At 47.3% G+C, this 25,402-nt stretch overlaps 2 protein-coding genes across 6 annotated transcripts in view; both read left to right on the top strand.

Annotated features, from left to right (window-relative positions):
* Positions 1 to 1,317: 1,317 nt before the first annotated feature.
* On the top strand, positions 1,318 to 13,313 carry LOC138799976 (C-type lectin domain family 7 member A-like). Its single transcript, XM_069981783.1, has 4 exons — positions 1,318 to 1,420; positions 1,906 to 2,051; positions 8,017 to 8,129; positions 13,023 to 13,313. Exons 1-4 carry the CDS (start codon positions 1,318 to 1,320, stop codon positions 13,141 to 13,143), a joined length of 483 nt encoding a protein of 160 aa, XP_069837884.1. The 3' UTR covers positions 13,144 to 13,313.
* Positions 13,314 to 20,662: 7,349 nt separating this feature from the next.
* LOC138798430 (killer cell lectin-like receptor subfamily G member 1) overlaps positions 20,663 to 25,402 on the top strand; it is an 85,877-nt gene continuing 81,137 nt past the window's right edge. For 4 of the 5 annotated variants that reach the window (XR_011364077.1, XR_011364076.1, XM_069978885.1 and 1 more), the window contains exons 1-4: positions 20,663 to 20,818; positions 21,830 to 21,907; positions 21,991 to 22,086; positions 22,171 to 22,251. Coding sequence is in view for 2 of the 5 variants with exons in the window: in XM_069978885.1 (XP_069834986.1) it covers positions 20,806 to 20,818; positions 21,830 to 21,907; positions 21,991 to 22,086; positions 22,171 to 22,251 (268 nt within the window). In the remaining 3 variants the exon portion in view is untranslated. The remainder of the gene's footprint in view (positions 20,819 to 21,829; positions 21,908 to 21,990; positions 22,087 to 22,170; positions 22,252 to 25,402) is intronic. The other variant, XR_011364078.1, reaches the window with a different exon arrangement.

Genomic DNA, 25,402 nt, shown 5'->3' with positions numbered 1-25,402 from the left:
TTACTGGGCACCAAAAGGGAAATATGTAATACAATAGCTACAGGTTTTTATTTTATTTCTGGCATTCTGACATGCCTGAATGTCCCATTTAAGGTTTATATCGACAACTTCAATTGTATTTGTTAAATTTGTGTGTGTGTGTGGGGGGGGGGGGGGGGGGGGCATAAAATGCACTGAATTTTAGGGTATGTACACACAATGTTTTTTTGAGGCGAAAATAAGACCATATTTTGATAATTACAGCCATCAAATTAGATAACGCTCTATGTCTCCATCCATGAATATCACAATACGGCCATGTTTTCACCTCTGAAAACGTTGTGTGAACATGGCCTCACACTGACATAGTGCAGATATATTGGGGATTTTTGACCATTGACTTAAAGCAGTGTACACAAGAGTCAGGCAGAGGTCAGATGCAGGATAGCAGGAACACGCGCCTTCTCTATGGCGGATCCACCATATTGCTCAGGCACAGGTGAGCAGGGAGAGCAGCCTTAAAGGGGAAATCTGGGCAAAATAATTTTAAGATATGTTATTGTCCAACAAAAGTTATGAAAATTACTAATAGACACTTATGGGAGACGCACCTATAGTGCATTTTCCCTGCACTTACTACAGCATGGCGTGTTCAGATCCCTGTAATGTTGGTGATGTCACGTCACATAAACTGCCGACTCCTGCTGCAGTGGTGGGACAGACGTTTATGTGAAAGACGTTTATGTGACGTAACATCACCAACTTTACAGAGACCTGAACCCACCATGCTGTAGTAAGTGCAGGGAAAATACACTATAGGTGCGTCTCCCATAATAAGTGTCTATTAGTAGTTTTCATAACTTTTGTTGGACAATAACATATTGTCAAATTATTTTGCCCGGTCTTCCCCTTTAAAGTGATACTTTCCCCCCAGCTTTCCTGTGTGCTGTTATTGTCACCATCAGGTACAGATAGTGTCACTAAGGCGGAGTTTAGCGTCTGTTAACCCCCTCCCTGCCTCATCACTGGGGGAGCATGGATACCAGCACTGTACCGAGGCAGGGAGCCGGACACTAAGCCCCGCCTTAGTGACACTGTCTGTAACTGATGGAGCCAATGACAGCACACAGGAAACCTGGGATGACAGTATCACTGTGAATAGATTATGCCGGGATGGGACAGGTGAAGGACACATTAGACACAGGCACTGACCCTTTAAAGCGGACCTGTCAGTAGTTTCTTGCTGACTAGAGTGAAGGCAGTGTATGATAGGGCTTCTTACCCTGATTCAGGAGATAAAGCTCACGGGGTGTTCCCCTGTTCTGCACAAGCCCAGCAATGTCTGTGCTTCTTTCAGATGTTCCTCCTCTATGTAAAGCTGAGTCTGATCTGATAAATGAAGTGAAGCAGCTGTGTGTGATCAGCGGTGACAGATCTGCAGGTAAGAACAGAATTATCCTTATGAGTCTTCAGACAGTGACGTCCTACAATACAGCACAAGGGAATAGTGCAGGGAAACTAGAACAAGGACGTCCCACACTGCTTACATGGCTATATAACTAGGTAAGCAGGGAGACTATCCATACCTTTATTGTAGTCTGAGGCAAAAGTGTCAGAGAGGCGTGGCCAGGGGACTTTCGTTTCTTGGCCACGCCTCTATGACCCTTCAAAGATTACTGCTTATATAGCTATATAGACATGTAAGGAGTTTTGGATTGCTTTTCTATCTGACAGTTTCCCCTTTACTTTTAATAATGGGAGTGACTATAAGGTGATGGGTGGGATTATACAGTTGGGGCTATATTAGCCACAGATTCCCTCAATATAAAACATCCCCCCCCCCCCCTGACTGTATAACACGGCACATTACTCCTTACACACAGAACAGGAAGGTAAATGGTTTCTTACTATTACTAAATCTTGCAGGATGTCACCTGTGTCCTCCTCACTGGCTGCTCCATGGAGATCAGTGTTATTACCTCTCAGTAACAGAGAGAAGATGGGAGCAGAGTCGGGATCAGTGTAAGATGATGGGATCTGATCTACTGGTCATAAAGGACAAGGAGCAGCAGGTATGGGCTCTGTCTCCATGTATAAGGATATTATAGGACTAGAGACCAATATAACAGCTTCTATAGATAATATCATGTTCTGTATTTATAAGGCTGGGTTCACACTGCGTTTTTGCAATCCGTTTTTTTTCATCCGTTTTTTGCAAAAAAACAGATGAAAAACGGATGAAAAAAACGGATGCATTTGTGTGCATCCGTTTTGATCCGTTTTTCCATTGACTTCCATTGTAAAAAAAAAAAAAAACGGATCAAAACGGATTCGTTTTTTTTAACGGACACAAAAGTAGTATCAGCTACGTTTTTGTGCCCGTCAAAAACATTGCATCCTTTTTTTTTTTTTTTTTTGCAAAAAACGGATAAAAAAAAAAACGGATTGCAAAAATGCAGTGTGAACCCAGCCTTACAGGAGATTATAGAAAGCAGCTAGACAGCTGCAGCCATGTATAACAATAGAACTTTTATTTACTTATTTATTCATTTAGTCATTGTTTTTTTTTATGTATAGGGGATTATTGTTTGCAGGACAAGTTCTCCCTTTTAATGTTACTTTTTAATTTATTATTAAATGTATTGCAGTAAAGAAAAAAAAAAATATATATATAGTGGAAAAAAGTGGGAAAAATATAGTGGAAAAAAGCAGAAATAAACAGTATTATACCTTTCAATTACTTTGCATCACCCAAATACAATTGTGCTCCTGTTTCTGACATGGGGGTCACCATCTCAGAGGGGATGAATCTGCATGCAGTGTACCAGAGAGGAATATCCCCATAGGGGGCAGTAGCGTCTCCTATCACAGTTACTGATGGGGATGTGTCGGCTCCTGTCATATGGTCTATTAGATTATTTAGGAGATAATACAGAATTATTACGGGTCCTTCCAGCAGATAGAGATGGTTCTGGCTCTGGCGGCCATGTAATATTGTGCTGATGCATCTTGGGATTGATAATATAGCACAGAGGGGCAGGGATCATGTCCGAGCTGTTGTCTGATCAGTAGCAGAGCGGAGGCTGATCTGCAGAGAAGTGACGTCCAGGGCCGTATTTGTCACTAGGCACCCGTGGTCCGGTGCCTAGGGCGGCGCCCTGGGGGGGGCGGCACCCGCAGGGAACACTTTTTTTATTATTAAAAAAAAAAAAAAAAAAAAAAAAACGTCCGTAGGCACCGGCCCACGGGTGCCTAGTCCGCGCCGGGGGGGGGGGGGGGGGAGGTGTGACGGAGCGGCCGGGAGCAGGCTGGTGGGCAGGCTGGTTCCCTCCCCCCATGCAGCGCCGAGGTCCGAGGTCCGGGGTGCGATGCAGGGGGTGAGCTTCCGGCACACACAGTGTGACAGAGGCCGGAAGCTCTCCAAACATATAGTTGTGTTTGGTCCTATTGTTTCATTATATAGAGGCCGGAAGCTCACAGCTGCAGCCCCGCGGTCCCGGATCTTCTCTCCTGCTCGGCGGCGCTCACGTGATGTGACGTCATCGCCTAGCAGGAGAGGAGATCCAGGAACGCGGGGCTGCAGCTGTGAGCTTCCGGCCTCTGTCAGACTGTGTGTGCCGGAAGCTCACCCCCTGCATCGCACCCCGGACCTCGGACCTCGGCGCTGCATGGGGGGAGGGAACCAGCCTGCCTGCCCATCCTGCTCCCGGCCGCCCCGTCTCCCCCAGCCCCACAGCGTCTGCCCGGCCCCTCTGCATCCTCAGCTGCCCCCCTGCTGGGGGGCAGCCTCTCCCCTGCCCCCCAGCCTCTCCCCTGCCCCCTCAGCCTCTCCCCCTGCCCCCTCAGCCTCTCCCCCTGCCCCCTCAGCCTCTCACCTCCCCCCAGCCTCTCCCCTGCCCCCTCAGCCTCTCACCTGCCCCCCAGCCTCTCCCCTGCCCCCCCAGCCTCTCCCCTGCTCCCCCAGCCTCTCCCCTGCTCCCCCAGCCTCTCCCCTGCTCCCCCAGCCTCTCCCCTGCTCCCCCAGCCTCTCACCTGCCCCCCCAGCCTCTCACCTGCCCCCCCAGCCTCTCACCTGCCCCTCAGCCTCTCACCTGCCCCCCCCAGCCTCTCACCTGCCCCCCAGCCTCTCCCCTGCTCCCCCAGCCTCTCCCCTGCTCCCCCAGCCTCTCACCTGCCCCCCCCAGCCTCTCACCTGCCCCCCAGCCTCTCCCCTGCCCCTCAGCCTCTCACCTGCCCCCCAGCCTCTCACCTGCCCCCCCAGCCTCTCACCTGCCCCCCAGCCTCTCCCCTGCCCCTCAGCCTCTCACCTGCCCCCCAGCCTCTCACCTGCCCCCCAGCCTCTCCCCTGCCCCTCAGCCTCTCACCTGCCCCCCAGCCTCTCACCTGCCCCCCAGCCTCTCACCTGCCCCCCAGCCTCTCCCCCTGCCCCCCAGCCTCTCCCCCTGCCCCCCCCAGCCTCTCCACCTAACCCTCAGCCTCTCCCCTGCCCCCCAGCCTCTCCCCTGCCCCCCCAGCCTTTCCCCTGCCCCCCCCAGCCTCTCCACCTAACCCTCAGCCTCTCCCCTGCTCCCCCCAGCCTCTCCACCTAACCATCAGCCTCTCCCCCCAAACCTCAGCCTCTCCCACTGCTCCCCAGCCTCTCCCCCTGCCCCCCAGCCTCTCCCCTGCCCCCCAGCCTCTCCCCTGCCCCCCCAGCCTCTCCCCTGCTCCCCCAGCCTCTCCCCTGCTCCCCCAGCCTCTCCCCTGCTCCCCCAGCCTCTCACCTGCCCCCCCAGCCTCTCACCTGCCCCCCCAGCCTCTCACCTGCCCCTCAGCCTCTCACCTGCCCCCCCCAGCCTCTCACCTGCACCCCAGCCTCTCCCCTGCTCCCCCAGCCTCTCCCCTGCTCCCCCAGCCTCTCACCTGCCCCCCAGCCTCTCCCCTGCCCCCCCCAGCCTCTCACCTGCCCCCCAGCCTCTCCCCTGCCCCTCAGCCTCTCACCTGCCCCCCAGCCTCTCACCTGCCCCCCCAGCCTCTCACCTGCCCCCCAGCCTCTCCCCTGCCCCTCAGCCTCTCACTTGCCCCCCAGCCTCTCACCTGCCCCCCAGCCTCTCCCCTGCCCCTCAGCCTCTCACCTGCCCCCCAGCCTCTCACCTGCCCCCCAGCCTCTCACCTGCCCCCCAGCCTCTCCCCTGCCCCCCAGCCTCTCCCCCTGCCCCCCAGCCTCTCCCCCTGCCCCCCCCAGCCTCTCCACCTAACCCTCAGCCTCTCCCCTGCCCCCCAGCCTCTCCCCTGCCCCCCCAGCCTCTCCCCTGCCCCCCCAGCCTTTCCCCTGCCCCCCCCCAGCCTCTCCACCTAACCCTCAGCCTCTCCCCTGCTCCCCCCAGCCTCTCCACCTAACCATCAGCCTCTCCCCCCAAACCTCAGCCTCTCCCACTGCTCCCCAGCCTCTCCCCCTGCCCCCCAGCCTCTCCCCTGCCCCCCAGCCTCTCCCCTGCCCCCCAGCCTCTCCCCTGCCCCCCAGCCTCTCCCCCCAAACCTCAGCCTCTCCCACTGCTCCCCAGCCTCTCCCCCTGCCCCCCAGCCTCTCCCCTGCTCCCCAGCCTCTCCCCAGCCCCCCAGCCTCTCCCCTGCCCCCCCAGCCTCTCCACCTAACCCCTTAGCCTCTCCACCTAACCCTCAGCCTCTCCCCTGCCCCCCAGCCTCTCCCCTGCCCCCCCAGCCTCTCCCCTGCCCCCCCTAGACTCTCCCCCTAACCCTCAGCCTCTCCCCTGGTCCCCAGCCTCTCCCCCCTGCATTCTCAGCCTCTTCCCTGACACCAGCCTCTCTCCCCTGGTCCCAACCTCTCCCCCCTGCATTCTCAGCCTCTCCCCTGCCCCAGCCTCTCTCCCCTGCATTCTCAGCTGCTCCCCAGCCTCCCAGCCCATCCCCCTGACCCACAGCTTCTCCCTCTGACCCCCAGCCTCTCCCCCTGAATCCCAGCTTCTTCCCTGCCCCCCTACCGCTCCCCCTGACCCCCAGCCTCTCCCCCTGAGCCCCAGCCCCCCCTGAACCCCAGCTTCTTCCCTGCCCCCCTACCGCTCCCCCTGACCCCCAGCCTCTCCCCCTGAGCCCCAGCCCCCCCTGAGCCCCAGCTTCTCCCCTGCCCCCCAGCTGCTCTCCCTTTCCCCCAGCTGCTCTCCCTTTCCCCCAGCTGCTCTCCCTTTCCCCCAGCTGCCTCCCTTCCTCAGTCCCCCACCAGCTGCCTCCCTTGCCCTGTCACCCCTAGCTGCCTCCCTTCCCCAGTCCCCCTGTCGCCCCAGCTGCCTCCCTTGCCCTGTCACCCCTAGCTGCCTCCCTTCCCCTGTCACCCCCAGCTGCCCCCCTTCCCCAGTCCCCCTGTCGCCCCAGCTGCCTCCCTTTCCCAGCCCCCCCCAGCTGCCTCCCTTTCCCAGCCCCCCCCAGCTGCCTCCCTTCCCCAGTCACCCTGCTCTGCCCGCCTACAGACAAGTTGTGGTCGGAGAAGTCATCATGATGCTGCGCCAGATGGAGAAGAAAGCAAAAAGTTAGCGACGGCAATCGGAGAAGACGTCACCTGTGAGTCATTAGTAACTGCACTGTAATTACTTCTATAGTGTGCAGAGCCTGTGTACCATTGGGGTCTATAAGGGTCAGTTTATTGTTTGCGGTAGTGTACTGACACAGCCCTGCGGTCACTACAGTACACTAGTGCAAACTTTTAAACTAGGACCCAACTACAAGAGCTGCAGGCACTACAACTCCCAGCATATCCTGAGGGCTGTAGACTGTCAGTAAATGCTGGGAGTTGTAGTGCCTGCAGCTGTTGTAGTTGGGTCCTAGGTGCATTATACACTGTATTCTTTGTGGCATATAAGAATACATAGATCTGTGGGGGCTCAGTGTAGGGAAGTGACCGCAGAACATCACTAATAGGGGATAGAACAAAAACATCTCCCCCTACCCCTATTAGTGATGTTCTGGGGTCACTTCCCTGCACTGAGCCCCCACAGATCTATGTATTCTGATCTCCCGCAACGCCTCCAGGACCCAACTACAACAGCTGTAGGCACTACAACTCCCAGAACAGTCTGCAGCCCTCAGGATATGCTGGGAGTTGTAGTGCCTGCAGCTGCTGTAGTTGGGTCCTAGGTGCATCATACACTGGATGCTTTGTGGCATATAAGAATACATAGATCTGTGGGGGCTCAGTGCAGGGAAGTGACCCCAGAACATCACTAATAGGGGATAGGGGGAGATGTTTTTGTTCTATCCCCTATTAGTGATGTTCTGGGGTCACTTCCCTGCACTGAGCCCCCACAGATCTCTTTATTCTTATATGCCACAAAGCATTCAGTGTATAGGACCCAACTACTACAGCTGCAGGCACTACAACTCCCAGCATGTACTGACAGTCTGCAGCCCTCAGGATATGCTGGGAGTTGTAGTACAGTAGTACAATCCTATGATAACTGCCGCTGTAGACAGATGTATTACTGGACCTTCAGGGCTGATGTCACCCACAGATTGCAGCCACCAGGGGACTCTGCACACAGTGATTTATTACAGGGTTGTCCTCTCAGAGACTACAACTCCCAGCATACCCTAAGAGCTGTATAAATGGAGGGTGTTCTGAGATTTGTCACAGATACAGATGAATTCAGGAAAGGAGCGGGGTCAGCATGTCGTGTCTCACTGGTTGTATATTGGTGGCTCCAGGTACCCCAGTCCAACACTGGACAGAACCAGTCCCCCGGCCTCCTTCCTTCCTCCATCACGTCTGTTTGATGAGAACAGCGGGCATCAAGCAGAGCGGCACCCAAGTGCCAGGGTATATACCATGCATGTACAGTAACGGCGGGGGGGGGGGTGAGGGGGGGCGCCTCTGCGTGCAAAGTGCCTAGGGCAGCATGAACTCTAAATACAGGCCTGGTGACGTCCAGAGTGTGATAGACAATAGGACGGACAGCTGTGTTTCTCTGGAGGCTTCTTTATGTGACGGCCATCCTGTAACCTGAGGGAAAAGCACTGATCTATGATAATCTTCTATATATATTACAGGAGTTTATACAGAGAACTCTCAGCCAGCGGACAGGTGACACATACTGGATAGGACTTCACCCTGATGGAGATGGCTGGAGATGGGTGGATGGAGAACGATATAACAGCAGCCTGTAAGTGACCTCTGACCCCAGCACACACTGTGGATACATCTCATACCTGGGTCTCTCCTCCCCTGATCACCACTCATCTCTGGTTTATTCTCTTGTCACTCAGGATCCAGATAGAGACACCATCACCAGGAGGCTGTGGATCAGTGACCAGATCTTATTATTATACAATCAGATGCAGATATAATAATAGATGGATATGTGTCAGGGAAGCTGTGAGCATCTGATTATAAATATACTTGTAATTAGATATGATACTGTAGAGAGTCCACACAGCACATCTAGCACTGGCTCAACTACTACTGCTGCTGAACCCCTTCACTACCCTTAATCGCATGAAGGGATTATGGAATTGACTCCAGAACTGAGCCTGACATCAGCAATCACACTCATGTTGGTCATTTAAAGGGAAATCACCAGGTTTGTACATATGATCCTGCTGATGTGTAGTTGTGTCGGCTGAGCTGAGGATTATGGCACTGGCCTTCTTTCCTCCTTTGGTGGGGCTGGTTTCTTGTATTTCAATCTGAAAACATTATGTAAATGACTCCGTTTAGTGCACTGGGGGCGTTCCTCAGCCCGTCAGTGCTCTGTACCGCCTGGCCGCCAACTCCTACCTCCCCTCCTACTTATACATGCATAAGTAGCCAAGGGGATTAGAAGGGTAATGATTTTCGATCCAGCACTCCAGGCGTGTAGATGATGATATTAAATTAAAACATAACTTTTATTAGTCCATAAAACTTGTTAAAACCAACGCGTTTCGCGCAATAGCGCTTAATCATGGTCACATAAAGAAAATGTATGAATAGACCTCCTTAAAAGCGCGTCGTAGCCGATCCCAATTATGCACGTGACTGTGCATATATGTGGGTTAATGAATGAATCTACACATATTACATGTTAAGTCCAATGACTGAGAATCGTATCTGGTAAACACAACAATAGATATGATATAATATAATAAAATTATATCATATCTATTGTTGTGTTTACCAGATACGATTCACAGTCATTGGACTTAACATGTAATATGTGTAGATTCATTCATTAACCCACATATATGCACAGTCACGTGCATAATTGGGATCGGCTACGACTAGCTTTTAAGGAGGTCTATTCATACATTTTCTTTATGTGACCATGAGTAAGCGCTATTGCGCGAAACGCGTTGGTTTTAACAAGTTTTATGGACTAATAAAAGTTATGTTTTAATTTAATATCATTATCTACACGCCTGGAGTGCTGGATCGAAAATCATTACCCTTCTAATCCCCTTGTGTGAATCCACGTCCGGCTAATGTTGGGATCTGTGCACCCACTTCCACCTTTGCAATTACCATGAACTTTCCAGGAGCAAGGTGAGCTGAGCCACCCTGTTTTGTTTTCCATAAGTAGCCAAGTCTACATACAGAGAGAGTAGGAGGGATGAAGCAGGCAGTGGGGGGGGGGGGGGGGTTGTGGGGCAGAGGAACGACCCCAGTGCACTAAATGGAGTTATTTACATATTGGTTTCAGAATAAGACTACCGGAAAATTGGACCACTTTGGGAAAAATAAGATCGGGGGTGTAATTACCAGCTCAGCCGCTACAGGTACATATCAGCAGGTTCGTCTGTACCTTCAATCCTTGTTTTTTTTAAGCAATTGTTTATTTAAAAATTTAAAAAAAAACATACGCAAAATAACAACTTCAGTAGACAATAGCCAAAATCACAATACCATCCAAAGCAAAAGACATATTAAGATCATCATAAGACAAATGGGTGTCATAAGGTACAATGCCCAGCAGTTATAACTACTGGTGGAGATGAAGGAAAGTCACCAACTCGACGCAAAATTGTCATAAAAATTGCTCAACTGACATCTTTGTAAATGACCATTAACAGGCTTGTATGATCTCTAAAATAAGTAAATAAATAAATAATGAAAAAGCAAGTACACCAATAACATATAAGGGGAGACTAAGACAAACAAAGACAAGTCAGAAGACCAACAAAGAGCACAGAAAGGGAAGGAGTAAGAGTAACGCTGCGTTTACACGGAACGATAATTTGCCCAATCGAACGATTAACGATGTGCTTTTTATAACGATCAGTGTTTCGACTGAACAATATATCGTTTGGAAAAATCGTTATAGTGATCGTTTCAAGATCGCTTAAGCCGTTCTCACACACAGAGTGAATGGGTGAAAGACTGTTTACACAAAGCGATCTGCAAATTTTTAGCAAATGACCAACGACGATTTGAGAACATGTTGAAAGATCACAATGAACGATTTCTCTCTTGTCGCTTGATTGTTCGCTGTGTTTACACGAGCCGATTATCGCTCAAATGCGATCGTTTATGCGAAAATTCGAACGATAATCATCCCGTGTAAACGCAGCACAAATCGGTGAAGATCAGACAAAAGCAGTGGTGCCGAACCCCTGCATGCAGGGACCAGCGTCCACTGGTGACTGGGTGCGGGGAGAGCGGCAGCAGCTGTGACAGAGACCTTTACTAGAACTCCATGCTGACCATATTGGCTTTGCTCTACTAGCAGAGTGTCACTGTTCATTGTAATGTAATAGTATTGAGCTATAGAAGCAATAGAGGGACATAAAAGTGTAAAAAAATATTTTAAATATAAATATAAACCTAAACTAATAAAAATACAAATCTCTCTATTTTCCAAGTTTAAAAATAAAAAATGTAAATAAAATATGTTCACATGTTGCTTTTTATACGATTTTGATGCATTTTTGCTGAGTTTTTGGTAAAATTGCCACAAAATGGCATTATCTTACTATCTTACGGTAACTGCAAAATGAAATATCAAACTCTAACTGTAAAATAGCTCCATTGCATCTCCAGGGAAATACATAGTGTTTGAAAAGAACGCCCCTTTAACAGTGACTTCCATTTAAGAAAAACTTAGTGACTTAGGTACCACCCTTTGAAGAGCAACTTTAGTGCTGTTCCTTTAAGAGTGACTTTGGTCCGGCCCTTTAAGAACTTTAATACTGTCCCTTTAAAAGTGGCCTTAATACTTTCTTTAAGAGTGACGTATGTACCGTCCCTTTAAAAGTGATTCATGTACTGTCCCTTTAAGAGTGACTTATGTGCCGTCCCTTTAAGAGTGACTTTGGTACTGCCTTTTGAAAGCTACTTTAATACTGTACTTTTAAGAGTTATGTAATGTCCCTTTAAGAGCGACTTTGGTATATTCCCTTTAAGAAAAACTTTGGTACCGCCCCTCTACAAAAGACTTTGGTAGTTTGCTTTTATGAGCGAATGTGGCCCCGGCCTTTTAAGAGAGAGTTTGATACTGGCACTTTAAGAGTGACTTTGCTACCACTCTTTTAAAAATGACTTTGGTACTATCACTTTAAGAGCTATTTTGACTCACCTCTGCTACATCACTGACTCACCTCTGCTACATTACTGACTCACCTCTGCTACATCACTGACTCACCTCTGCTAAATCACTGACTCACCTCTGCTACATCACTGACTCACCTCTGCTACATCACTGACTCACCTCTGCTACATCACTGACTCACCTCTGCTACATCACTGACTCTCTTCTGCTACATCACTGACTCACCGCTGCTACATAACTGACTCACCTCTGCTACTTCACTGACTCACCTCTGCTACATCACCGACTCAGCTCTGCTGTGTCATGTGGGTATCATCTATGTACAACACTGACTCAGCTCTGCTGTGTCATGCGGGTATCAACTTTCTACTCACCCTCCAGGTTCAGTATGCCGACTCCTGCTCCTTATATGTCCGCTCAGCCAATCAGCTGGGCGGACATATAAAACATTTCTAATGTTGCTTTTGTGAATAAAATAGCATAATTAGAAGAAACATTTGCTGTTTTAATTAAATATTAAGTATTACATTGAGCTGTATTACCGGTATTAGCGGTATCCCAGCATTAATTGAAACGAATAAATGCTCTTTCAATTAAATATACTGTAAATATATATATATATATATATATATATATATACACATTTATTTATATATTTACTTTTTATTAACAGTATATTTAATTGAAAAAGCATTTATTCATTTCAATTATGCTGTTGTATATGAAAATTTGCTTTATTGATTGAATATTAAAGGGGTTGTTAAGTTACAATTATTTTCTTTTAAATCAACTGGTGTCAGAAAGTTATATAGATTTGTAATTTACTTCTACTTAAAAATCTTAAGTCTTCCCATACTTATCAGCTGCTGTATATCCTGCAGGAAGTGTTGTTTATTTACATTCAAAAACAGTGCTCTCTGCTGACATCTCTGGCCGAGTCAGGAACTGTCCAGAGCAGGAGAGGTGTTCTATGGGGATTTGCTACTGCTATGGACAGTTCCTGACTGGGCCAGAGATGTCAGCAGAGAGCACTGTTTCTGAATGTAAATAAACACTACTTCATGCAGGACATATAGCAGCTGATAAGTATGGGAAGACTTGAGATTTTTAAATAGAAGTAAATTACAAATCTATATAACTTTCTGACACCAGTTGATTTGAAAGAAAAAAAAATTTGTTGGACAACCCCTTTAACTATTACAGGGATTGATTATTGCCGGGGACTGCTAATACCATCCCCTGTAATACTGATTCCCTGCTGTCCTAGTTGCATTCCAGAGGTGTTTGCATCACTTTCTAAAGGTGTTATTATGGACTTGGCGACCTCTTATTCATTGAGATTTAATTTCCAAGTCTCAAGCATTTTTCTGCCATTGACTTTAATGGGGTTCGATCCCGGTCTATTAAAATTGAATTTCAAACTTTCAAATATTTCACTATTCACTCATCTCTACTGTGGATACATCTGTAACCTGTGTCCGTCCTCCTCTGATTTCTCATCATTTCCTCTTGTTTTATTCTCTTGTTCCTCAGGTTCCAGATAAAGACACAACCATCAGGACGCTGCGTATCAATGACCAGATCTTATTATTATCAGAGCAGCTGCAGTTCTGCATACAGATGGATGTGTATAAGGAAAGCTGTGAGGATCTGACCATCAGTATTATTATCACTGTGGTATATAAGATATAACATTGTATAAGGTAATGGCCGCATATCTGGACATAAAATAGCACAGAGCCTGACAGGACCCGGACATTATACCATAGGGAATGGGAAGGATATCATTGGGGTCTATGAATAGATCAGGTTGTCTTTGTATACGGGAGATCTTCTCTCAAAGATTAAAGAGGACCTGTCACCCCCCGTGCCGGGGTGACAGGTTCCCGACCCCCCGTTAGAGCACCCTATACTTACCTAATCCCACCGGGTCCCGCTTCTGGAGATGGTCGGGTCCCGGAGATCTCAGCTGCTGCAGCCCGGCGCGCGTGCTAAGAGATGAGTCCAACGCTCATAGAGAATGACAGGAGAGTCCAGCGCTCCGTCATTCTCTATGAGCGTTGGACTCATCTGAGGAGCGTGCGCGCCGGGCTGCAGCGGCTGATATCTCCGGGACCCGACCATCTCCAGAAGCGGGACCCGGCGGGATTAGGTAAGTATAGGGTGCTCTAACGGGGGGCCGGGAACCTGTCACCCCGGCACGGGGGGTGACAGGTTCCCTTTAAATATATCAGAACAAAAAATAATTGTCCTCAACATCCCATTAGTGGGAACTTTCCAGAAGACGCCTAGGATAGACTGGGAGTGTGGGATGTGTCTGGCAATCCTACTCTTCCATGTGCAAAACATCACATAATACAGACAATGAAATAACCCCCTATTAACTTCAATGTGCTGGAAATTACATACTGAAATAATCAGTGGCGGCATCTTGTGGCCAGAAAGTAAAAGTGCAGCTTTAAAAATACAATATAGGAATCCAATTGTAAAATACCTTCAGGACCGACTGGACTAAGAGAGGGACCATCAGTGGCCTATGAGTTCCGGACACTGCATATTGACCCAGTTTACTTTGAATGAATAATATCTTTGTGACCTTCTCCGTTGTGAGAATAAGAACTCACTTTTATACATGTATTTCTGTTTTTAGGATTTTTAATAAAACTAAAATTATAAAAATAATCCTGCAGCATTGTGTGAGATGATGGTGCGGAGCCTGATAAAGAATGAGGATCACATGTGGAGTTGTTAAAAAATAATAAAGATGGAGCAGTTTCTACCTAAAGCTGCATGATTGACACATACATTCTTGTACTTTTGTCCCCCATAAAGTGTACCTGTCCCTGTAAATCACTTTTGACATGTCATCATGACTGATCTTTAATGTCACATATCAGAAGTTTTTTTTTTTAAGTAACAGTAATGCCTTAAGGTCGGCTGTTTCCTACATTGTGTGGGAATCAATCTAGGCCTCATATAATATACATATATATATATATATATATATATATATATATATATATATATCTCACCCTTTGGGCCAACCTCTGTAGGCAGGATGTGCGGTAATGTGGTTCTCACCTCACTATAGAGCACTGCCTCCACCCAAATCTTTATTGCAGCTCTTTGGGTACTCAGCAGGTTGTCTTCCTTCTGCCAGGGATCGACTTGGGAAATCCCTGCCCAGCTCACATACACACTCACTCCAGAAAAGAGGTAACAGATTAACAGATTTAATAAGGGAACAGGGGAACACAGGAAGATATTGTCTGGGTAAAGAAATAAACAGGGATTGAACAGATTACAACTCAGCATAAGGGAGACCCCAATGGTGAAACATTAGGGATAATACAATGTGCATTAATGCAAACATAACACTTCCAAGTACTAACAACCCCACACAGGCTCTGGCAAAAGGCCAAATAGCACACTTATCCTCACTATCTACCCCTATGACTTTCTAATATAGTCTGCTGGACAGGGGTTTGTTGCAGTCTGACAGTTGCCGCAGAACTCAGCACACATGGATGCTGTGGTGATTCACTGGTGCACTTACTCTGTCTTGACTGTAAATCCAGCAAGGGTGATGCACTCCAGGAGCTTGGGGGGCTGTGGGGTCACCAGCAGGATCCTTTAGATACATAGCACAGGACTCTGCTGCTCTGTACAGATGATGCAGCTGCTGGGCTCTCTCTCTCTCTCTCTCCTCACTGCAGGATGCGGTCTCTTGACTGCAGCAGTCCCTCTCTCCTGTCTGCCTGGAGACAGCATTTGCTCCTGCCAGAGGGGATCCCTCAGTCTCTCTGTGCCATGCTGATCTCCCCAATATGGCTGCAGTCTCCTCCTCCTTCTCCAGCCTTCTCCAACAATTCCCTGCTCAGCCAAGTCACTCTTCCTCCTGTTCTATCTCCTATAGGCTGAGAGAACAGAAAGGAGCAAGTGTTCTTGGGATATGTAGTCCATCTCCCCCCAGCACCAGTGTCTGCAGCTGTAAAACCCTGTCTGTGGCTAACAGTAGGGACCAATCGTGCAAAGTGTATAAAAAGTAGAAAACCGCAGCACTCCAAATAAATTCAAAAAACTGTGGTATTTATTTTCACCCAAAAACTTGCGACGTTTCGCTCTCGCTGAGAGCTTTATCAAGCAGTGTGTAACATGTGCTCAAGACATGGTATAAATGTGTTCTCAATCATCCTATTTGTATGAGAACACATTTATACCATGTCTTGAGCATATGTTACACACTGCTTGATAAAGCTCTCAGCGAGAGCGAAACGTCGCAAGTTTTTGGGTGAAAATAAATACCACAGTTTTTTTAATTTATTTGGAGTTCTGCGGTTTTCTACTTTATATAATATTATATATATATATATATATATATATATATATATATATATATTTATATCATGATTATTCTGTGTCTTTTTTATGGTTAATAATGATGTGACATTAGATTTATTAATATTTCTATTTCTTAGCCGGTGTAGACTGCAGCTAGAAGTGTAAGGATGATTTACCTCTCGGCTCGGGCTGTGATACATCGGGCTCATCCTCAGACTTTCTAGTTTCACTATGAGATTTCTCTATAGAAGATAACATGAGGTCGGCCTAAACTCTTGCACCTAAACTCTTGCACCTAAACTAGGGCTGGGCGATTAATCGAATTAATTCGATTAATTCGCCCAGAGTGTTTGAATCGATTAGATTTTTTGTGAAAATCGTAAATTCGATTTTCACAAAAAATCATTGCGGGCTGGACGGTGCAGTACGCGGGCGGGCGGACAGTCCGGAGAGGGGCAGTATGGGGCTGGCGAGCGCTGGAGTGAGGTGCAGGGCAGGCCGGCAGTCTGGAGAGGGGCGGTGCGGGGCGGGGCCGAGAGGGGCGGATCGGGCCGGCAGTCTGGAGAGGGGCAGTATGGTGCTGGCGAGCGCTGGAGTGAGGCGAGGGGCGGGCAGTCCGGAGTTATACGGCGCGGGCGTCCTCCAGCACAGCGTCCCGCTCCCCTGTCAGCCACAGTTATAGCTCCCCAGTGTCTGGAGGAGACAGCAGAGACTGCAGGGTGATAGTGTCGCTGCTGGTCCTGGAGCTGTACAGCGGGGTCAGATCCCACTGTACAGCTCCAGGAATGAATAAATAAATCAAATATCACCAGAGGGGGAGTCCATGTCAGGGTCCGAGAGGGTTTCTCGGACCCTGACATGGACTCCCCCTCTGGTGATATTTGATTTATTTATTCGACTCCTATATCTTTCTCTATTCCCTTCTTTTGTTATTATTGGTTGTTTTGTGTCCATAGAGTTTAGTTATTTACATAGACATCATTGTTTATACTCTGACACATTTTTACACCATTTTTCATTTTTTGTTGTGAGTCAATATCATTAGCCATAGGGGGGGTCATAATATTTATACATGTCGGTGTGTCCTGGCTCCATGTCCATTTAACATGGGCCTTTGTACGTTGTGGTTTTAATTGATTTTATCATGTATGTCTTGCACTTTGTAGTCTCTGTGTACTAATAAAATTTGATATATTTTTTCACTGTCACATGCAGTCTATTTCAATTTTTCCTGGGGAAGTGCCGCCCTTGCATGTGTGACATGGCTTTTTTCTTTGTTTGTTTATTTGTAACATTTTCTCATGTCATATTGGGTTGAGCACCCCATTTTACAGATTTAGTAGTGCCTTGTCCTTCATTCTTGTTTTAGCTCCAGGAATGACACTATGCTGCAGTCCCTGCTGTCTCCTCCAGAGACCGGGGAGCTGTAACTGTGGCTGACAGGGGAGTGGGACGCTGTGTGCCGGGGTGAGAGAAGGAGGGCTATGTGCACCAGTCACCTCCAGCCCCCCCCCCCCCTCGGTCCCCTTCCAGTCACCCCCAGTTGCACCAGTCCCCCCCAGTCATCTCCAGTCTCCCCCAGCTGCCCCAGTCATCTCCAGTCCCCCCCAGCTGCCCCAGTCATCTCCAGTCCCCCCAGTCACCCCCAGCTGCCCCAGTCATCTCCAGTCCCCCAGTCATCTCCAGTCCACCCTCTGTCACCCCCACCTCTCTCTCAGTCATTTCCAGTACCCGTCAGTCACCCCCAGCTGCCCCTGTCCCCTCAGTCATCTCCACTACCCGTCAGTCATCCCCAGCTGCCCCAGTCCCCGTCAGTCATCCCCAGTCCCCATCAGTCATCCCCAGCTGCCCCAGTCCCCGTCAGTCATCCCCAGTCCCCGTCAGTCATCCCCAGTCCCCGTCAGTCATCCCCAGCTGACCCAGTCCCCGTCAGTCATCCCCAGCTGACCCAGTCCCCGTCAGTCATCCCCAGCTGCCCCAGCCCCCGTCAGTCATCCCCAGCTGCCCCAGTCCCCATCAGTCATCCCCAGTCCCCGTCAGTCATCCCCAGCTGACCCAGTCCCCATCAGTCATCCCCAGCTGACCCAGTCCCCGTCAGTCATCCCCAGCTGCCCCAGCCCCCGTCAGTCATCCCCAGCTGCCCCCGTCCCTGTCAGTCATCCGCAGTCCCTGTCAGTCATCCCCAGTCCCTGTCAGTCATCCCCAGCTGCCCCAGTCACTGTCAGTCCCCCTCAGTCACAGGGGAGCACTGTTACACTGGGAAGCAATAAAGTTGTTGTCTCAAACATCATTAAAATAGTATCTGACGCTGTGAGAAAAATTTTGTTTATTTAGCAAAATAAAAATAAAAAAAAATCGAGATTTAAATCGAGAATCGTCCAGATTTTTTTTAAAAAACGAGATTTTATTTTTTGGCCATATCGCCCAGCCCTAACATAAACTGTGGGGCATTGTGGCCGAGTGTCACATTATACGCCACATCCCGTCCTGTGCGGTCATGGCTCCTCACGCTAAGCCGCACTCTGTCTCATGGAGCACACATAGTGGGTTACATACATAATACAATGCTGGAAATAATAATAGTAATGCTCCAATATGTGATACATGTTAGTCAGTTCATACCATAGCTGAGGAATAGGCCCCATTGTGCTGACCTATATGAATGTATATGTAAAGGAGCTTCTCCATTGAGATGAAAACCTAAGATCTTGCTTTTCTTCATATATTTTTACTATATTTAACATCACTTGTTAAATTTTAAGACTTTAAATAAAAAAAACTTGCAAAAAATAATCCTGCACTTGCATTTTACTACCATTCCTCTCCCCACTCTGTGTCAATGTGAAGAGCCGTGCCCTGAAGCCTCTGTCATTCTCCCGATGCTTTCAGCCAATGAGACGCTCAGCTGCCGGGAGAACTTCGAGAACCTCCGGCCCAGGCAGTGTGCATCACACTGCCTGCACCGGGAATGTGATGGGAGACGCACGGCTGGCAGCAACGGGTTTGTTACTGTTCAACTTCAGTTAACCCCTGCCTGACTGCAGCAAGGCTCCAGCTAGTAAACCCTGCTGTGGTAAGGCAGGAGTTAACATTTCCCGGCTTATTAGGCAAGCCCCTAAAAATCTTTTTAAAATTCAGGGGTCGCCTTATATGCTGGAAAATAAGGTATGTTCACACAACGTCTGTCTTTGGCTGTTTTATGGACGATATTTGGGCGGCCGTCATTTTGGTGTATACACGCGTCCATTTTAAGAAAATAACAACCATCATTTGCATAAAGGTGTTTTGGTGCCAAAATGACAGACGTCCAAAAAAAAAGTCTACAAAACAGGCAAAAAGCTAGGTTGTGTGAACATAGCTCTGAGCATCATTGCTCAAAATATCCTCAAAAGTCATCAAAGGGTTAAGTAGAAGTACTAGACTAGACACTCATCATAGTCTTGTCCAGTAACATATCAAACTAAATGTTTGAAGAGACCTGAGATTTTTGGGGAAACTTAAAATGAACTAAATCACACACTTTACATTTCTAATAAAACTAAACAACCATGGCTTAGTATATGGAGTAAGGTATTGTCAGAGAACTTGTTCTTTCATGTAAGGGCGGCCCTAGCTTACTGACCACAGATTTCCTGATGCAACAAAATATTATTCTGAAACCACAGACAGGATGAGCAGTGACCCACACACCCCAGGAGCCGTACACTGAGGACACTGACACCCCAGGAGCTGTACACTGAGGAGACTGACACCCCAGGAGCTGTACACTGAGGAGACTGACACCCCAGGAGCCGTACACTGAGGACACTGACACCCCAGGAGCTGTACACTGAGGACACTGACACCCCAGGAGCTGTACACTGAGGACACTGACACCCCAGGAGCTGTACACTGAGGAGACTAACACCCCGGGAGCTGTACACTGAGGACACTGACACCCCAGGAGCTGTACACTGAGGAGACTGACCCCCCCAGGAGCTGTACACTGAGGAGACTGACACCCCAGGAGCCGTACACTGAGGAGACTGACACCCCAGGAGCTGTATACTGAGGAGACTGACACCCCAGGAGCTGTACACTGAGGAGACTGACACCCCAGGAGCTGTACACTGAGGAGACTGACACCCCAGGAGCTGTACACTGAGGAGACTGACACCCCAGGAGCTGTACACTGAGGACACTGACACCCCAGGAGCTGTACACTGAGGAGACTGACACCCCAGGAGCTGTACACTGAGGAGACTGACACCCCAGGAGCTGTACACTGAGGAGACTGACACCCCAGGAGCTGTACACTGAGGAGACTGACACCCCGGGAGCTGTACACTGAGGACACTGACACCCCAGGAGCTGTACACTGAGGAGACTGACCCCCCCAGGAGCTGTACACTGAGGAGACTGACACCCCAGGAGCCGTACACTGAGGAGACTGACACCCCAGGAGCTGTATACTGAGGAGACTGACACCCCAGGAGCTGTACACTGAGGAGACTGACACCCCAGGAGCTGTACACTGAGGAGACTGACACCCCAGGAGCTGTACACTGAGGAGACTGACACCCCAGGAGCTGTACACTGAGGACACTGACACCCCAGGAGCTGTACACTGAGGAGACTGACACCCCAGGAGCTGTACACTGAGGAGACTGACACCCCAGGAGCTGTACACTGAGGAGACTGACACCCCAGGAGCCGTACACTGAGGAGACTGACACCCCCAGGAGCTGTATACTGAGGAGACTGACACCCCAGGAGCTGTACACTGAGGAGACTGACACCCCAGGAGCTGTACACTGAGGAGACTGACACCCCAGGAGCTGTACACTGAGGAGACTGACCCCCCAGGAGCTGTACACTGAGGACACTGACACCCCAGGAGCTGTACACTGAGGAGACTGACACCCCAGGAGCTGTACACTGAGGAGACTGACACCACATTACAGCATAATAAGAATTACATTACACGGCTCAATACATGGAAACACCAGGTAAGAACTATGGGGGAGATTTATCAAGCATGGTGTAAAGTGAAACTGGCTCAGTTGCCCCTAGCAACCAATCAAATTCCACCTTTCATTTTCCAAAGAGTCTGTGAGGACTTAAAGGTGGAATCTGATTGGTTGCTAGGGGCAACTGAGCAAGTTTCACTTTACACCATGTTTGATAAATCTCCCCAATGTATATAATAATGAAATTTATAAATTGTGAAAACATTGTAATAGCAAAAACTGATTTTCCCGTCACATATTTATCAAAGTCCACAGCACGATCTGCAGGTGTTAGGCTACATTCACACATTCCATATATACAATCCGTAAGCAAAATGTATGTCATGGACAGAACTGTCAGAATCCCCCAAATCATTATCCATTATCATGCAGTGAGCTGTGAAACAGTTAAAGCTCTGCGCTACTACATTGCCAAGGCTGTGTCAGTACAGTAGCGCAGAGCTTTAATAGTTTGGGAGATCACGGTATCATAATGTATGATTCTGGCAACATCATACATGTTGACAGTTCGGTCTGTGACATACAGTCTGCTTACAGATTGTATACACAGAACATATGGATGCAGCCTTATGTGTGGATTTTGTTGGGGTAAATCTGCAGGAAAATCTGCAATAAATCTGCAACATGTGACTTTAGCCGTAATCCACATTCTGCTGCATTTTACATATTTGTGAAGGAAATAACATTTGATAGTGAATTGAGAAAATTAAACAGATTTTATTTGGTACAATTTGACCAATACAAAGTATACAGTATACATTATAGATCACACTGCACAGGATATGCAGGGAAATGTTACAAGAAATAAAAAGTGTCGGGGAAAAAAATTCCCACTCTCAAATTCTACAATAATTCTAGAATATAATCAGGTTCTTACATTATAATCTTTCCATAATAAAAATTTGTTTGGAGTAAAAGAATGATATATATATATATATATATATATATATATATATATATTATATTATATTCCGCACTAATAACCTGCAGCTAGAAGATGTCACCAGGCAGTGATGAGCAGTAGGGGTCCAAGTACCAGCCAGACTACAGAGGAGGGGAATAGGGCAGGTGAGTATTCCCCATAGTCTATCTTACATAGGGTCTATCTTACATAATGGATATATACTCTTCATTCCTTATACTGCTCACAGGTAACACAGAGTCCTGGACTCCTTCCTGGAAAGCTGTGATTATTACTGTCCTCCTAGGAGCCAATATTGTATTCATCCGCATTATTGAAGCACTTGGTAAGTACGGACCCTTATAGGTAGTGAGGGTCCGTCCATTGTCACTGATGTTAATGTAATAGTTTCTATGTTTCGTCTTTTTAGTTTATAGTAGAGAACAATGTAATGCTGAGCGCTCTACAATGCAGAAGGATCTCTGTACTAACAGCTCAAACATGTCTGGAGGTGAGTACAAGGAGATCTCTGACTATTCACCTGCTGACTTCATTTTGAAGAATATTATTTTGCCATCTTGTATTTGGTGTATCTATAGCAATAGAGTTATACAGATTTGTAATTTTCTTCTATTTAAAAAAATATCAAGTCTGACAGTACTTGTCCTGCAGAAAGTGGTATATTGTTTGCAGTCTGACAGTGCTCTCTGCTGCCACCTCTGTCCATGTCAGAAACTGTCCAGAGCAGGAGTAAATCCTCATAGAAAACCTCTCCTGTTCTGGACAGTTCCTGACATGGACAGAGGTGGCAGCAGAAAGCACTAGTCATTTTCTGTTTATATATTAAATTTTTGTGTGTGAAAAACTTTGCATTTCTGTAGGTTTGAAATTCTCTCCATGTAACAAAGTCATGTAACACAAATGAGATAATAATTAACATTTACAAAATGTCTGCTCTGTGTCGGCATTGTTTGGTTGGTATAGGGCTTTCAAATATAGTATTTCACGTATAGTAACAGCGGCAACAATAAGATACTTTAACAGGGGTGATGAATAGGTACAGTAACAGGAGTTATTATCACATATGGTAACATGGGAAGAATATCAGGTACAGAAACACAGGACAGGGAAGATTATCAGGTACAGAAACAGGGAACAGGGTAGAGTAACAGGTACAGAAACAGGGTACAGGGTAACGTATCAGGTACAGAAAAAGGGGACATGGAAGATTATTAGGTACAGAAACAGGGGACAGGGAAGATTATCAGGTACAGAAACAGGGGACAGGGAAGATTATCAGGTACAGAAACAGGGGACAGGGAAGATTATCAGGTACAGAAACAGGGGACAGGGAAGATTATTAGGTACAGAAACAGGGGACAGGGAAGATTATCAGGTACAGAAACAGGGGACAGGGAAGATAATCAGGTACAAAAACATGGGACAGGGAAGATTATCAGGTACAGATAAAGGTGATATGGAATAATATCAGGTACATAAACAGGGGACAGGGAAGATTATCAGGTACAGAAAAAGGGGATGGGGAAGATTATCAGGTACAGAAAAAGGGGACATGGAAGATTAACAGGTACAGAAACAGGAGACATGGAAGATTATCAGGTACAGAAACGTGACAGAGAAGATTATCAGGTACAGAAACAAGGGACAGCGAAGATTATCTGTACAGAAACAGGGGACATGGAAGATTATAAGGTACAGAAACAGGGGACAGGGAAGATTATCAAGTACAGAAAAAGGGGACATGGAATAATATCAGGTACAGAAACAGGGGACAGGGAAGATTATCAGGTACAAAAACATGAGACAGGGAACATTATCAGGTACAGAAAAGTTGGACATGGAATAATATCAGGTACAGAAACAGGGCACAGGGAAGATTATCAGGTACAAAAACACAAAACAGGGAAGATGATTAGGTACAGAAAAAGGCGACATGGAATAATATCAGGTACAGAAACATGGGACATGGAAGATTATCAGGTACAGAAACAGGGGACATGGAAGATTATCAGGTACAGAAACGGGACAGAGTAGATTATCAGGTACAGAAACTGGGGACATGGAAGATTATCAGGTACAGAAACAGGGGACAGGGAAGATTATCAGATACAGAAACGGGACAGGGAAGATTATCAGGTACAGAAACGGGACAGGGAAGATTATCAGGTACAGAAACAGGGGACAGAGAACATTATCAGGTACAGAAACACGGAATAAGGAAGATTTTCAGGTACAGAAAAAGGGGACATGGAAGATTATCAGTTACAGAAACAGGGGACAGGGAAGATTATCAGGTACAGAAACGGGACAGGGAACATTATCAGGTACAGAAACGGGACAGGGAACATTATCAGGTACAGAAACACGGGACAGGGATGATTATCAAGTACAGAAACAGGGGACATGGAAGATTATCAGGTACAGAAACGGGACAGAGTAGATTATCAGGTACAGAAACTGGGGACATGGAAGATTATCAGGTACAGAAACAGGGGACAGGGAAGATTATCAGGTACAGAAAAGGGACAGGGAAGATTATCAGGTACAGAAACGGGACAGGGAAGATTATCAGGTACAGAAACAGGGGACAGAGAACATTATCAGGTACAGAAACAGGGGACAGAGAACATTATCAGGTACAGAAACACAGGACAAGGAAGATTTTCAGGTACAGAAAAAGGGGACATGGAAGATTATCAGTTACAGAAACAGGGGACAGGGAAGATTATCAGGTACAGAAACGGGACAGGGAACATTATCAGGTACAGAAACAGGGGACAGGGAACATTATCAGGTACAGAAACACGTGACAAGGAAGATTTTCAGGTACAGAAAAAGGGGACATAGAAGATTATCAGGTACAGAAACGGGACAGGGAAGATTATCAGGTACAGAAACAGGGGACAGGGATGATTATCAAGTACAGAAAAAGGGGACATGGAATAATATCAGGTACAGAAACAGGGGACAGGGAAGATTATCAGGTACAAAAACATGAGACAGGGAACATTATCAGGTACAGAAAAAGGGGACATGGAATAATATCAGGTACAGAAACAGGGCACAGGGAAGATTATCAGGTACAAAAACACGAGACAGGGAAGATTATCAGGTACAGAAAAAGGCGATATGGAATAATATCAGGTACAGAAACATGGGACATGGAAGATTATCAGGTACAGAAACAGGGGACATTGAAGATTATCAGGTACAGAAACGGGACAGAGTAGATTATCATGTACAGAAACAGGGGACATGGAAGATTATCAGGTACAGAAACAGGGGACAGGGAAGATTATCAGGTACAGAAACAGGGGACATGGAAGATTATCAGGTACAGAAACAGGACAGGGAAGATTATCAGGTAAAGAAACGGGACAGGGAAGATTATCAGGTACAGAAACAGGGGACAGGGAACATTATCAGGTACAGAAACACGGGACAAGGAAGATTTTCAGGTACAGAAAAAGGGGACATGGAAGATTATCAGTTACAGAAACAGGGGACAGGGAAGATTATCAGGTACAGAAACGGGACAGGGAACATTATCATGTACAGAAACACGGGACAGGGAAGAATATCAGGTACAGAAACAGGGGACAGGGAACATTATCAGGTACAGAAACACGGGACAGGGAAGA

The sequence above is a fragment of the Dendropsophus ebraccatus genome, chromosome 8 (assembly GCF_027789765.1).
Source record: "Dendropsophus ebraccatus isolate aDenEbr1 chromosome 8, aDenEbr1.pat, whole genome shotgun sequence".
Taxonomy (NCBI): domain Eukaryota; kingdom Metazoa; phylum Chordata; class Amphibia; order Anura; family Hylidae; genus Dendropsophus; species Dendropsophus ebraccatus.
Note: the sequence above shows the minus strand (reverse complement) of the source record. Positions and strands in the feature narration are given on the sequence as shown.

Coding starts and splice junctions, on each gene's coding strand:
- LOC138799976 (XM_069981783.1), top strand. CDS start 1,318: ATGTCTGTGCTTCTTTCAGATGTTCCTCCTCTATGTAAAGCTGAGTCT. Junction 2,052..8,016: donor TAAAGGACAAGGAGCAGCAG/GTATGGGCTCTG, acceptor TATATATTACAG/GAGTTTATACAGAGAACTCT. Junction 8,130..13,022: donor GAACGATATAACAGCAGCCT/GTAAGTGACCTC, acceptor CTTGTTCCTCAG/GTTCCAGATAAAGACACAAC.